This window comes from Trichosurus vulpecula, chromosome 2 (genome assembly GCF_011100635.1).
Source record: "Trichosurus vulpecula isolate mTriVul1 chromosome 2, mTriVul1.pri, whole genome shotgun sequence".
Classification (NCBI taxonomy): domain Eukaryota; kingdom Metazoa; phylum Chordata; class Mammalia; order Diprotodontia; family Phalangeridae; genus Trichosurus; species Trichosurus vulpecula.
In genome coordinates this window covers 272,714,815-272,730,215 of record NC_050574.1, presented here as the reverse complement: position 1 = coordinate 272,730,215, position 15,401 = coordinate 272,714,815, and the positions used below count along the sequence as shown (strand labels likewise).

The following is a 15,401-nucleotide window of genomic DNA, read 5'->3' as shown; positions in this document are numbered from 1 at the left end:
TAAATGAATGCATACTGGCTTTTAGTGATCAATTCTTCTCTTTTATAATGGTCATAACCCATCTTCTTAGTAGTACATTCTAAAATTTTGTTGGGAATTGGAAGGCAGGTTCATCAGCTCATAGTCCAAAGATTCTTCTTATTCTTTTTGAAGCATTTACCCAATTCCAGGTCCATACCACACCTCTCTTGACAGCAGCTCAGCAATCACCTTTATTAAGTTCTTTCCTAGGCAGAGACCTATTGGCACTTTAAGCAAAATATTTCCCAATACATGAGTACCTTCTTCTACAAAATAAAATAAAATAAAAAGGTCTGAAAGCCTTTAGGATAGAAACGATATTTTATTCTTTTTGTTTCTTCAGGAGAATCTAGATCACAATACAGAATACGACAGTCTTTGATCACAGCGGTACGGTTTGCTTAATTTCCACAAGAACACAAGGGTGGTGGGGAGGCAGATTGTGGCTTTTTTCCATTCACATTACAATACTCAAGGTCTCACCACTTATGACACATATTTGGGCGATAAGGACTAGATTTTTGAGAGGACAAAAACAGCCACCTCATGCAATCTCCACCTAAGCTACCACCACCACCACCATTCTGAATACAGGAGGCAGTGTGCACAGCAAACATAAAAGGGCTGATACTGAGAAAAAGGCATAGGGAGATGCCTTGATTAAAGTCGGGGCGGGGGGTGATTGGTAGGATAGACTGACTTTCTCTCTCTCTCTCTCTCTCTCTCTCTCTCTCTCTCTCTCTCTCTCTCTCTTTCTCTCTCTTTCCCTCCCTCCCTCCCTATCTCTCTCCCTTTCTCTCCTCTCTTCCCTTCTCTTCCTCTCCATCTCCCCTGATCCTCACGTTTTCTCATTCCCCAATGCTGACTTTCTCTTTAGCACTGCTAACTCACAACAGAGAAGATGACAATGGGGGAGAGATAGCCTCCAAAATCTGAGACCAAATGCCCTCATTAAACCACAATAATCAATTCCTGCCACAGCCCCTGTTTCATACCAAACAAGGAACAGAAGTTCTGAGTTCAGCTGAAACTAGGAGAAGGAAATTGAAGTCCCAAGAGATTTGGATTTGGGAACACTATTAGGGTTCAGAGATGCTGGGTCTATTGCTGAGATTCTGAAAATCAAGACAAGACACTACCCATAGAATCTCAAAACCTTCACTTTCTTTTGATTGGGGTGGGTGTGGGGGGGGGGTGGTCAAGGAGGAAAGAGAGAGGCTTTGTCTAAATGTCTCTGTGACACTCTGGCTTTTCCCAACTTGGGGGATGGCAAATGTAATAAAATGGTAAGAGTTGCTAGCAAGGAAAAAACTGAGAGAAAGGCCATATCTGTGAAGGAATCGAGGCAAGTTGAATTTGATTCAAAATTTCTAACAATTAAAACAGTCCAACAATGGCACAGCCTGCCTTGCTTCCCATCATTCAAGGTGTTCATGCAGGGGTTAATCAGTAGTGGGGAACTTGTGGTCTTGAGGCCACATGTGGCCCTCTAGGTCCTCAAGTGTGGCCCTTTGACTGAATCCAAACTTCACAGAATAAATCCTTTTATCAAGGGGATTTGTTCTGTAAAATTTGGAATCGGTCAAAGGCACACATTTGAAGACCTAGAGGGCCACATGTGGCCTCAAGAGTGCAGGTTCCCAACCCCTGGGTTCGATGATGTACCATATTTCAGGGTTGTTGTAAAGGGAATTATTGCACTAGTTAAGGGGTTGGCTAGGCGACATCTCAACAACATCTGATTCTGAGAAAGGGGAAAGCAGAACCCTTCTTCCCCAGAGACAAGAGCTGCAGCTCTGAGATGCCTTGGGCTTGTACCCAGCACTTAGGCATCCTCAGACCAGGCTGAAGGGCAGAATACTGAGCTATTCCAGGTTGGGGAAAAACATGAGAGGTGAAAGGCCACAAAGTGAGAGGGCTGCATATATCACCTACCCTGCCATCCTCTGGGAGACTTAAAATAGTCAGAAATGTGTCTCCTGTCCTTCTTTAACCATACAAATCAAGAGAAAGAACTGCTTGTTCCCCTGGGAAACAGCAGCCTTCTCAGAGTAGGAGGGGAGGAGTGCAGATAGGAAGAGGAGACCATGGTGATGGATGGATGACCCAGCTCCTGACCCTGGGGAAAGTTAGTCCAAGTTTTACTAGGGACACAATATCATCCACAAACATCGAGCCACAAAGACCATGTTGATCAATCACACACATACACATCACGCAAGTTAGACAGGACAGTAGGCTAACAGGGGCACGAGCATTAGTTTGTCTGGTGAAGTCATGGACCAGTTTTGGAGGAAATGGATGGGAATGGACACATGACTTCTTGGCTTCTCCTGGGAAAGGTTTTGTTGCTGTGGTTTCCAGGTTTTTCAAGCATCAATGTTGGCATCTAGGGGGTTGCGCAGTGGTCTTTAGGGATTGGTGGCTGTGAAAAGAGAGGCGAAAAATACTTCTTTTGACTTTATAAGAATAAGAATAAAAATAATAGTCTATATATTAAGAGCAGCTAGGTGGCACAATGGATACAGCGCCAGGGGGATTCAGGAAGTCAGGAAGACTCATATTTGAGAGTTCAAATCTGGCTTCAGATACTCAGTAGCTATGTGGCCCTGGGCAAGTCACTTAACCCTGTTTGCCTCAGTTTCTTCATCTGTAAAATGAGCTGGAGAAAGAAATAGCAAACCACTCCAGTATCTCTGCCAAGAAAACCCAGATGGGGTCACAAAGAGTCCAACAGAACTGAAAAGTGACTAAACAACAACAGTACATGATATTGCAATTAAAGGTTTGCAAAGGCCTTTATATATTTTTTATCTAATTGGAGCCTTGCGATTAACCTGAGCATTCTGCCCTGGTTGGGGGCAGTTGTACCAACAGTAAGTGGCCTGTTTCCAAGAGAGTCTGATCTGTGCATGGCTGATGACTGACCTCCAAACTCCTGACCCCGGAGAGGAGTCGGGAGAGAGAAGTGATAAATAGGGAGAGGGGTGGCGTATGCAATGATAATGTGGAGGAGAGCAGATCCCAGGTGAGGGGATCCAGTTCAATGTAACTCAGGAGGTTTCAGCCCAAGGCAGGGTGAGGGATCATATGTAAGTCTGTATATGGGGAGAAAGTGCATATCTCGCCCTCAGATATTGGCACTTTGGAGCAAAACTATGACTTTCACCCTAGTTGTAGATTTGCAAGCACTCAACTTTCCTAGGCTTCAGTTTCCCCAGCCATAAAATGGGTATTCATAATCCCTGCCAACCTTACACAATTGTGGGGGGACAATGGATGTTATTTTTAAATAGGTGAATGTTTATAACTACATGGCATTTTTGTTATAATAAAAACTGGTTTACTTAATGTTGTAGGAGTAGAAAGTCTCATGTATGCAGCTCTGCACCACATAAAGGACAAGTTATTGTATGATGCATATTATTCATATTTTACCGATGAAGAAACCGAGACTAAGGGAAACAGCAGCACTGGTCTGCAGTTCCATAGTTAGTGTTAGAGACAGGGCTCCAATCCAGATCTCCTGTCCAGTGTTCTTCCAGTCTGTGGTGACCTTGAGAGCCCACCCAAAGCGCCTTCTGAATCTTCGAAGAAAGGTTAAATTGTTTTCAGCATAGCTTCAGTATTAAGTGTTATATTGCATTCCAAAGACTGAAAAAATGATAAATACACAGCATCATTGCTAATTCCCCATTAAATAAAATATCGGGTTACATGGTGCTAGAGAATTTACAGCATTTATGCATTGTAACAATTCTCAGTGTCTGTGTACACTTATCCTCTCCTCTCAGACTCAGAATTTCCTGAGGGCAGGGCAGAACCACTCTCTGTACCCATCCCTTTCCCCCAGCTCTCCCAGATGCTAGTATAAGACTGTATCTCTCCAGGGGTCTACTTCAACATTCCCTGCCTAGCTGACTGGTCCTGCCTCAATGCCATCACCGGCTGGAATGGGAAGTAGGGATGGGGCTCACCTTCTTGTCTGATGTTTGCACACCTCAGTTCTCCACTTTCTGTGGTTCTGTGGCTGAAAAGAAAAACCACATAAAGCAAACACAAAAGAGACTGACCAGCAAGGATTGCCAGGCTCTGCCAATGTCTGACTATGGGAAACCTGTTTTTGCTTTCAGTGGTGGGGAGGGGCACAAGAGAGAGCAAAAGTAACTCGAGGGCTGAAGGTGCTACTGGTGACCTGGCACTGTGGAGATGCACCCAGCCAGCTCTGGGAAGGGCCTCCCGGTCCCACCCCTCTCCACACACACACACTTCCCAGTGACTCGCTATATACAAAACTTTCAGGGTTTTTGTTTTGTTTTGACCACATTCTTCACTCTCTTTTCTACCCACCCCCCTACCCCATCCCCACTGTCATTGTGATGAGATAGCTATGAAAAAGTTACCATTTGAAGTGATCAGGTTCTCCACCTGGGCTTCCTCATCTCCAGGAGCTCTGAAAAAGAAGACACAACATTGGTCCATTGCCCCAAGATAGGTACTCAGAGCATCCCTTCCTTAAACTACAGATCCCCTGACAAAGGTATCTAAGAGCATAGTATGCTGGTCATTTAAGCGCACTGAACAAGTACCTCCCTGGAGCGAAAGTGAGTACTGAGGACAAGCTGACAAAACCTATCAAAATAGACACAGACATTTTTCAAACACATAGAAAAGACCATAGGACATATCAAAGTCAAAAACTTTCAAAGTCAAACAGTCAACAGGCATTTATTAAGCACTTACAACATGTAAGGCAATTTGGGGGTAATGAGGTCACAAAACAACAACAAACAGTCCTTGTCCTTGTAGGGCACTCTCTTTTATTGCTACTTTCTATGAAAAGATCAAAATTAATACTACTTCTAATTTCTTCCATATTGATTTCTGCTGTATTGGTTCTACAATGTAACTGATTTATGCTGTATCAATTTTATAATTGGCTCTTGTAATGGCAAGTAAAGTGGGACTTTTTGTTGCCTTTTGTTTTGGAGCGCTTCTCAGCACTAAGGCAATCAAGTGCCTTTGAGGCTTGCCTTTGTTTCAATAGAGAGTCTTTGGTTGAATCAGGAGTCTTTGATGACCTGCTTAAGTCACGGGAAGGCCTAGGTCACATGGCTTTGAGTCCCATGGTTGTGATGCCCTCTGACCCTGAAGAAGTGTATATATACTCTGAGGTTAGTATTTTGCTTGGGGCTCACTCAGCGGAAGAGTGTCATGTGATTTGACCAGACGAGACTTTGGGTAGCCATTAAGGAGCTCCCCCACTTTGAAAAACCCAGATGTTGGTGCTTCTCTCTCTCTGGTAACTATGTATATATTGCTATGGTCAGACAGAATCCTGTCTGTTGATTTGTGTTTATTTGCTCTGTTTATATAATTTCTGCTTGTAATTTCTGTTCACGTTTTCTCTGAAATTCAGGGTGCTGACTTTTTCCCCTGAACTGAGTAAATGACATATGTGTGTGTAATTAAAGTGAGATTGCAAACCCCTTAAAGTTGCTTTCCTTAGAAAAGCAGATCAAAGAACCTGTGCTAGCAGCCTTCCTATGTGCCGGTGTTAGCGGCCTTGTAGCAGCAAGGAACAATGGTGTTACAGGTCTGCATTCACCTGGCTCCAGCTGAGTTCAGGAATCCAGCAGAGCCATAGCTTAAAGTTAGTTTAAAAGAAAGGTTGTTCTCTCTCATGCTGGTATCCCCTAGGATAGTTCATGGATATGTTTGTTTAGCCCCTCGAAATTACCATCCCCAAAAGATAAGTTGTCTGTCCTTTTCTGTTTTTGTGTAATTGAGGGACTTTTTAATCTCTTCCAAGGAGACAGCAAGTCTGTTAGTTGTGATCCCCTAGCAAAAAGATACAGTATACAAGATACAGAAGAGCTCCATAAAGCAATTAACATTTCTCAATAATTGGAGAGAAGAATGATTAGCCTTACCTGACTGCCAGCCCACCTTTCTCAATGAGCAATCCTAATAATGTTCTTGCCCCAACTCTACAACCTATCACCTTTCTCTACTCCTCACAAGACCTTTTCTTTGCTATATGTTAATAAAGAAGGTCTCCTCCTTCTCTGGGGGTTGCTGGCTTTACTGAAGTTGCCAGAGTGGCCCTCTTTGTTCATAATTATACCTGTTACTGTTAATAAGCTGATCTAGCTCATAGTCTGTGCCTCAGTCTCTCTTTATTACATTTACTCACCACATTTCTAAGGGAATTTCTCAGCTTGTCCAACCTGCCTCTCCAATCTAGTCCAATCCTCTCTAGACACATCCACTCCTCTCTGTACCCACTTATTTTTCCTAGCATAGATGCCCAACAATTGCCCTGCTGCTAGAAGCATAAGAGAGTATATTACAGGCTTACAAAAACAGGATTTGACAGGCTCACCCCTTGGACCCTTCTTGGCTGATCAGAAGACCTAGTCTGTCTAAGAAAGGGCAGAGAGGAACATAGCTCTTTGAAATGGTCAAGGAAGCTAAGGTCCCTGAACATTGGTGGTATTCCTCTTAGAAAGGGCCCCAAGCCAAGGAGAAGGGAACTCTCCTGTCTGTAAGTTGCACTGTCCTGCGTCCTCCAGCTTCAAGACAGCAGCAGATCTTGTTACTTCCCATAGGCTGAAGTTCTTTCCTCTCCCCATCTTCACCACAAGGACTTCATCCCACTCCCCTGCCCCTGGCTCTGACTTAGAAAGGTAGAAGAACTTGACAGCTTTGGGGTCAATCCGAATACACCAGGCTTCTTCCCAGTCATTTCAGATTTCACCATCCCAGTGCATACATTACCTGGGCTTCTGATTGAAGCTGCATTTGCACCTCCGACCTAAGAGGAAAAAGACAAAAAATCCAGAATCATAGAAAGTCTCAGACTTTCAATGTCCCCTTCTGGTGACCTGGCATCGTGGAGATACACCTACCTACCTGTGAGGCCACAACTGTATTATTGTGTTTGGTTGTGGGTATAACATTTAAGAAAAGAGTGCATCCATGGAAAGGGCAACCAGGACAGTGAGGAAACTTGAAGCCATATAACATAAGAGTAAATGGAAGGAAGTAGGGATTTTCAGCTTTGAGACAAATTAAGGGAGAATTTTATATAAGACTTTAGGGTTTGCAATGCATTTTACATATATTAGCACATGAAAAGATAACAGAGTACAAGGCAAGGCAACCTGGGAGCCAAGGAGTAATTGCAAGAAGCCTCTGAATCCATAAATAACTGGCCTCTGATTCAGGAAGACTTAGCTTCAGGTTCTGCCTTTGACCATACTCTGCAGCCTATGCCAGTGGCCCAGGCAACTCCAAGAGTTATACTCACAGGAAAGGTGCAGATCTGCACTGACAATGGGTTACCCCCCTGGACATGCCCTATGCCAATGAACTCACAGGTCTACTCCAAAAGCAGGTGGGAGACTGGACCTGTTATTTCATTAGCATAGAAACTCCTAGATGAGGAAATGCTTTGTCTGCCATTTATAATATTAGAATTGCCAAGAGTACTAAGAAGTGCCTTGTCCGAGGTCATGCAGCCGATATGTATCAAAGGCAGGACTTGAACCCCTATTTTTCCTGGTTGTCTATCCACTACAGCAATGTCAAACTCAAAGAAAAACAGGGGCCACTAACCATACATGAGGATCTTGGCTGGCCACATACTGACTTAGAAAACCATGTATTAATGTTATCCATGTTCTACTCTATTTTTTCTGCTCCATGTTTTGCTCTATTAATAATAATAATAATAATAATATTTTGTTAAATATTTACCAATGACATTTTAATCCAGTTCAGGCCACCCTCCAGAATGTTACAGGGCTGCCTGTTTGACACCTCAGCTCTACAGCATTGGTTCTCAAGCATTTTGGTTTCAAGACTCCTTTACACTCTTAAAAATTATTAAGGGCACCAAAGAGTTTTTATTTATTTGGGTTATATCTATCCATATTTATAGCGTTGGATATCGAAACTGATACATTTTAAAATATTTATTAATGTAAAGTAATGAGCCCATTATATGTTAACATAAATGACATATTTTATAAAAATAACTATACTTATATAACTACATATAAAATAACCACATTTTCCAAAACAAAAAATTCAAGTGGCATTGTTTTGCATATTTTTGCAAACCTCTCATGTCTGCCTTACGAGAAGATAGCTGGATTTTCACGTCTGTTCCTATAGGCAATCTGTTGCCATCTGTTATTTGGGTTGAGGCGAATGAAGAAAATCTGGTTTCACACAGATAGGTAGTTGGAGAAGGGAGGAGTATTTTGTTGTTGTTCAGTCATTTCAGTCATGTCTGACTCTTCATGACCCCTTTTGGGGTTTTCTTGGCAAAGATACTGGAGTGGTTTGTATTTCCTTCTCCAGATAATTTTGTAGATGAGGAAACTGAGGTAAACAGGGTTAAATGACTTGCCCAAGGTCACGCAGCTAGCATCTGAGGCCAGATTCGAACTCAGGAAGATCAGTCTTTCTGACAGAAGACTCAGCACTCTATCTAGTGCCCACATGCCACCTGGCTGCCCATACCACATATATACGTATCCTGTTTTTTCATATGTGTCTAGATGCTGCTGTGATTCATGCAATCCAGATTCACTTTACGAGTTACTGAACTGAGAGCAGCTTTTTACCATTTTGTGTTTTCTCAATTATTGGATGGTAATAAACAATTATTTTCACACGGAGGTACATGACTTTTTGAATGTTAAATAGGCTTCCTCATACTCCAAGAGTTTGGAAACCACTGACCTAGAACTAGAGGCGTTCAGAAGAGAGGGAAAAATCTGTGGGCTCTCATGATCAGGGGAGGCTTCATGAGACTGAGTCAAAATTGAGCTGGGCCTTGAGGGATGAGTAGAGTTTCAACAAATGTAGAGAAGAATAGAAGACATTCTCAATTGTAGGAGAAGGCAGGTTCAAATGGTGGGGATAATAATTAATAAAAGAGATAACAATGACAATTAAAAAAGACAGCTGGGGGTTCAGTGGATAGAGCACTGGCCTTGGTGTCAGAAAGGCCTGAGTTCAAATTCTGCCCCAGACATTTACTAACTGGTCAATCCTGGGCAAGAAACTTTGTTTTTCTCAGTCTCAGTTTCCTCATTTATAAAAAGGGGATAAAAATAATAGTAGTTACCTCATAGTGTTACTGTAAGGATGGAATGAGATTGCCTATGTTAAAAAAAACCTTAAAAGGAAACATAAATCCTAGTTATTCTAATAATAGCTGAAACTTGTATAGCATTTTAAGGCCTGCGACGTACTTTACAAACATTATTTCACTTTATTGTACTAGCCCTGTTAAGTATGTCCTATAGGCTTTATTACCCCTATTTTAGAGACAAGAATATTGAGGCTCAGAGAGGTAAGTGATTAGCCTGTGGTCACAGAGCTAGTAAGTGTTATAGGAAGGAACCTCAGCTCTTCTGGACCCCAAGTCCAACGCTGTAATGTTAATGGGATGTGAAGATCTTCCCTTCCCATTAATAGGCCTCACATGGAGCCCATTAAGAGAAGCTTGCTTAGGGGAGGCTTGCTTGTAGGAAGGCTTTCACACCTTTTGCTAATTTCTAATTAGGCAGTGAGTCATGAGAGTAGTGACGCCTTCTGACTCTGAGAAGTGTATATATACTCTGAGTTGGTATTTTGCTTTGGGGGTTCGCTTATGAGAAGGATCTTTTGATTTCCTTGCTGAGACTCTGAATAGCCCTATGTTCAGACCCCTGACTGCCCAGATGCAAAGGCTCTCTTAATCAGTGGTGTATGTAAAGTGCATAGTAATATTGTTTTGATCAGGCAGTCAGAGCGCTGTCTGTTGGTCTTTATGCTAATTTCTCTGCTTGTATTTTCTCTGACATTCATGGTGCTGACTTTTCCCCTGAACTAGAGAATGTAATTAAAAGTAGGATTGTTAGCCCCTTTTTGAGCAGTCTTTCCTGGAAAAGTGGATTACAGAACCTGTGCTAGCAGGACATCCTGGGTGTGCTAACATGCTTGCTATTATAAACACTCTCTCCAGAATAGCACACGGCTTCTCTAAGAGGGCTCTGACAGAGGGGTAGTCAATTCTCAGACAAGGGGTCTTTGCCTTAGAATCTTCTTTCTTACAGGACAGCACCATTCCCATAGATCAGACCCTACTGACCCATCCTGGTTAGGAAACAGCCAAGCCTTGAGTTCTACAAGGGCACCCGTTACAGCGGGAGTCTTAATTTCTTTGCTTCCCTTTATCACTTACTCAGGATAAGGAGGATCCCAACTGAAAACAGGACCACGGCAAACACCAAGCCTCCAATCCTTAGACTCTGGTAATCTGCAGAGGGAGTGGCCAGGTATGAATGAAAAGGAAGAGTGAGACACAGGCAGGCATTTCACAACTCCCTTTCAGGCAACTCACCCTGCCCAAAAAACTTTCCCCCAGGCTCCCCCTTCTAGCCCCTCACCACCCCAAATGGTCACCAAGGCTCACCATAGTGAAAAGGATCTTGCTCTTTCTTCTGATCGGCAGCTGGAAATATAAGACAAGCAAGGCCATGAGGAGGAGAGAATAACAATTCATTTCTAGAACATTTATGGCTACACAGCATTTTCACAGATATTCTCACATGATCTCCATGTTGAGCCTAGGCTGTAAACAGGAAGAGGTATTTCTATTCCATAATCGCAGAACATGAGGATTGGAAGAGATCTCAGGGTTATCACCTAGTCCAGAGGTTCTTAACCTATTTTCTGTCGTGGATCCCTTCCTTCCCTCCCTCCTTCTTTCTCTCTCTTCCCTTCTCTTTTTCTTCTTCCTCCCTCCCTCTCTCCCTTGTTCCTTTTCTTCTTCCTTCCCTTCCTCCCTCCCTCCTTTCATTGTTCTCTCCCTCCCTTCTTTCTTTCCTTTCTTTCCCTTCACAGAATAATAGTTTAAAATGCATAAAGAAGCCAATGATAGTGAAGTACAATTGCCCAAATGTTTGAAAAACCAAGAACCCCTGATCTAGTACAACCCATACCTGACCAGGAATCTCCTTCACAACATCTGGGCCAGACTCATGCAGACTCCACTTGATCTGCAGTAAGGGAGGACCTCCCACTACCTCTCTAGGGGGCTCATTCCACTTTGGAGTTTCCCTGATTTCTTAGGAAGTGTTTCCTTACATTAAATTTGCCTCTTCATAACTCTGCATGTTGATTTATCATAAACAAAACCCAGGGCCAGAGATCCTACCCAGCACCTGGCCACTGAAATTGACCAGTGCTGAGTCTCATCATAGAAGCTGAACCCTATTCCCAGCCCCTGCGCAGGGGGAAGTACCCCCAGGTTGCACATGGCAGCATCTAGCTTTGCAGGCAACTCTGGGGCACACAAGGGTTGCAGGTTCTTGCCTTTTCCACCCAGGTCCCAGAGGAGTCCACTTACCACTGGCTAGGACCAGAGGAACCAACAGGCTGCATAGAAAGGTCAGCACCATCTCCATGGCGATATCTGGGGAAAGGGCAAAGAAAAAAGTGACTCCAGACTAAAGACTCCCCAGGCTGATCATCAGCAGAGCTGGAAGAAAAATAAGGCAAGGTCCTGCCTTCAAGGAGTTTCCAGTCCTGTTAGAGAGATAGAACTTTCACACATTAAAAAAAAACAGATTATATAAAGCCGCTGGGATGGGGTGGCAAGAGATCTGGGCCTTGAGTCAAGGCACCAGGATTTAAATTCAGGCTCTGCTACTGACCTATAGGGTGACCACAGACAAGTCACTCTCACCTCCCTTGGGTCTCAATTCCCTCAAAGCGAACCTGTTATCACTATATCACATCTCAAGCATTAGATAAGTCATACAGACCATAAGTGCTATGGAAGCTCAGAGGAGAGAGATCATAGGAGACTGGGGGACTCAGGGAAGACTTCATGGAGGAGGTGGGCTTTGAGCTGAGCAGGATCCAAATGGGAAGAGATAAGGGAAAACAGGAAAGAAAGAAGTTCTGGGTAAGAGGGAAGGGTATGAATAAAAGCAGATAGGCAGAAATGGTTGATCAATCAGCCAATAAACAACATTAATACCCTACTATGTTTCATGCAGTGGGATACAAAGAAAAGTAAAAGACAGCTCCTGCCCTCAAGGAGCTCCCATTCTAATAGGTAGGACAACACACATACAACTATGTACAAACAAGGTACATATAAGATAAAGAAGAAATAATCACCAGAGGGAAGACACTAGAATTAAGAGGGATTGGGAAAGGCTTCTTGTAGAAGAGGGGGTTTTGGCTGGGACTCAAAGGAAGCCAAGGGCGCCAGGAGAGAGAAATAAGGAAGGAGAACATTCCAGTCATGGGAGACAGTCAGTGAAAATGCCACGAGTCAGGAGATGGAGTATCTAGTTCCAGGACCAACAAGGATGTCAGTGACCCAGAATGATAAAACATATTGTGGGGAACCTCAGGTGGCTCAGCCTTGATCATGGGAGAGATCTTGGAAATCATCTAATCCAAACCCCTCCCTTTACAATTGCAGAAACTGAGGCAGTTTGTGTTCCACTAGGCCAAAGTCAGAGGGAATAGAGCAGAGAGCAGGCACCTGGTAAGACTAGAGGCACATGCCAAAGAAAGGAGAGAGGGGCAATTTACCTTCGTAAGCAGGGACTAGCACAACATCTGCCATGTAGTAGGCACTTAATAATAGTTAGCATATATATGGTGCTTACTATGCACAGGCACTGCGCTAGGTGCTTTGCCATTATTATCTCATGTGATCCTCACAACAGCCCTGGGAAATAGGTGATATTATTATCTCCATTTACTGATGAGGATACTGAGGCAAACAGAAGTTAAGTGACTTGCCCAGGGTCATACAGCTAGAAAAAGCCTGAAGCAGGATTGAACTCACATCCTCCTAACTCTAGACTCAGTGCCCTATTCACTGCAGCATCTCGCGGCTCCCTAGATGCTTGACCATTTCAGGACTTGCATTTTTTGATGATACTCACTGGCCAGGATTCTCATGCTTTACAATGCTATTATTCACGTGGACCCGCAAGGTTGGGGTTACCAACATTCATTAAACACATGATCTGTAGGAGGCACAATGCTGGGTTCTGAGGGACATGTATGGCACTGGATAGATTAATTTAGGTAAAATTGTCATTTTTATTATATTAGCTCGGCCTAACCATGAGCAACTGATATTTTTCCATTTATTTAGATCTGATTTTATTCGCGTGAAAAGTGTGTCCTAGTTATGTTCATATAGGCCTTGGGTTTGTCTTGGCAAATAGACTCCCAAATATTTTATAGTGTCTACAGTAACTTTGAATGGAATTTCTCTTTCTATCTCTTGCTGTTGGGCTTTGTCAGTAATGTATAGGAATGCTGAGGATTTATGTGGGTTTATTTTATATCCTGCAACTTTGCTAAAGTTGTTTATTATTTCAAGTAGTTTTTTACTTGATTCTCTAGGATTCTCTAAATAAATCATCATATCATCTGCAAAAAGTGATAATGTAGTTTCTTCTTTTCCTATTCTAATTTCTAATTTCCTAATTCTAATTTCTTTTTCTTCTCTTATTGCTACAGCTAACGTTTCTAGTACCAAATTGAATAATAGGGGTGATAATGGACATCCTTGTTTCACCCCTGATCTTATTGGGAATGCATCTAGCTTATCCCCATTACAAATAATGCTTGTTGATGGTTTTAGGTAGATGCTATTTATAATTTTAAGGAAGGTTCCACTTATTCCTATGCTTTCTAGTGTTTTTAATAGGAATGGGTGTTGTACTTTGTCAAAGGCTTTTTCTGCATCTATTGAGATGATCATATGGTTTCTGCTGGTTTTGTTGTTGATATGGTCAATTATGCTAATAGTTTTCCTAATATTGAACCAGCCTTGCATTCCTGGAATAAATCCTACGTGGTCATAGTGCATTATTCTTGTGATGAGTTGCTGCAATCTTTTTGCTAATATTTTATTTAAAATTTTTGCATCAATATTCATTAGAGAAATTGGTCTATAATTTTCTTTCTCTGTTTTGACTCTACCTGGTTTGGGTATTAGTACCATATTTGTGTCATAAAAAGAATTTGGTAGGACTCCTTCTTCACCTATTTTCCCAAATAGTCTACAAAGTATTGGAATTAGTTGTTTTTTAAATGTTTGATAGAATTCACATGTATAACCATCTGGCCCTGGAGAGTTCATTGATGGCATGCTCAATTTCTTTTTCTGAGATGGGGTTATTAAGAAATTTCACTTCCTTTTCTGTTAGCCTGGGCAGTTTATGTTTTTGTAGATATTCATCCATATCTCTAAGGTTGTCAAATTTATGGGCATACAGATGGGCAAAATAATTCCTAATTATTGTTTTGATTTCCTCTTCATTAGAGGTGACCTCACCCTTTTCATTTTTGATACTGGCAATTTGATTTCCTTCTTTCTTTTTTTTAATCAAATTGGCCAAAGGTTTATCAATTTTATTGGTTTTTTCATAAAACCAGCTCTTTGTTTTATTTATTAATTCAATAGTTTTCTTGGTTTCAATTTTATTAATCTCTCCTTTGATTTTCAGTATTTCTAATTTGGTATTTAATTGGGGTTTTCAATTTGCTCTTTTTCTAGCTTTTTCAGCTATATGCCCAGATCATTGATCTCCTTTTTCCCTAGTTTATTCATGTAGGCATTTAGGGATATAAAACTTCCCCTAAGAACTGCTTTTGCTGCATCCCATAAGTTTTGGTATGTTGTTTCATTATTGTCATTCTCTTGAATGAAGTTACTAATTGTTTCTCTGATTTGTTCTTTGGCCCACTCATTCTTTAGAATTAAATTATTTAGTTTCCAATTAGTTTTTAGCTTATTTTTCCATGGTTCTTTATTAAAAATGATTCTTATTGCATCATGATCTGAAAAGGATGCTTTGACTACTTCTGCTTTTCTGCACTGGATTGTGAGGTTTTTATGCCCTAGAACATGGTCAATTTTTGAGTATGTGCCATGTACTTTTGAGAAGAAAGTATATTCCTTTTTATCCCCATTCAGTTTTCTCCAGAGGTCTATCATATGTGCCTTTTCTAAAATTCTGTTTACCTCCTTAACTTTTTTCTTATTTATTTTGAGGTTAGATTTGTCAAGTTCAGAAAGGGGGAGGTTGAGGTCTCCCAATATTATAGTTTTGCTGTCTATTTCTTCATGTAACTCCCTTAACCTCTCCTCTAAGAATTTGTATGCCTTACCACTTGGTGCATATATGTTAAGCAATGATATTGCTTCATTGTTTATGATGCCTTTTAGCAGGATATAATGTCCTTCCTTATCTCTTTTAATTAAATCTATCTTTACTTTTGCTTTGTCTGAGATTAGGATTGCTACACCTGCTTTTTTTACTTTAGCTGAGGCACAA

At 41.7% G+C, this 15,401-nt stretch overlaps 1 protein-coding gene across 1 annotated transcript in view; it reads right to left on the bottom strand.

Moving 5' to 3' along the window:
• Positions 1 to 323: 323 nt before the first annotated feature.
• FXYD6 (FXYD domain containing ion transport regulator 6) overlaps positions 324 to 15,401 on the bottom strand; it is a 47,612-nt gene continuing 32,534 nt past the window's right edge. The window contains exons 2-8 of the mRNA XM_036742446.1: positions 11,432 to 11,497; positions 10,496 to 10,534; positions 10,265 to 10,339; positions 6,802 to 6,838; positions 4,425 to 4,474; positions 3,999 to 4,051; positions 324 to 2,446 (exon numbers count right to left, since the gene is read on the bottom strand). Coding sequence (XP_036598341.1) covers positions 4,023 to 4,051; positions 4,425 to 4,474; positions 6,802 to 6,838; positions 10,265 to 10,339; positions 10,496 to 10,534; positions 11,432 to 11,489 — 288 coding nt within the window. The 5' untranslated portion in view covers positions 11,490 to 11,497 and the 3' untranslated portion in view covers positions 324 to 2,446; positions 3,999 to 4,022. The remainder of the gene's footprint in view (positions 2,447 to 3,998; positions 4,052 to 4,424; positions 4,475 to 6,801; positions 6,839 to 10,264; positions 10,340 to 10,495; positions 10,535 to 11,431; positions 11,498 to 15,401) is intronic.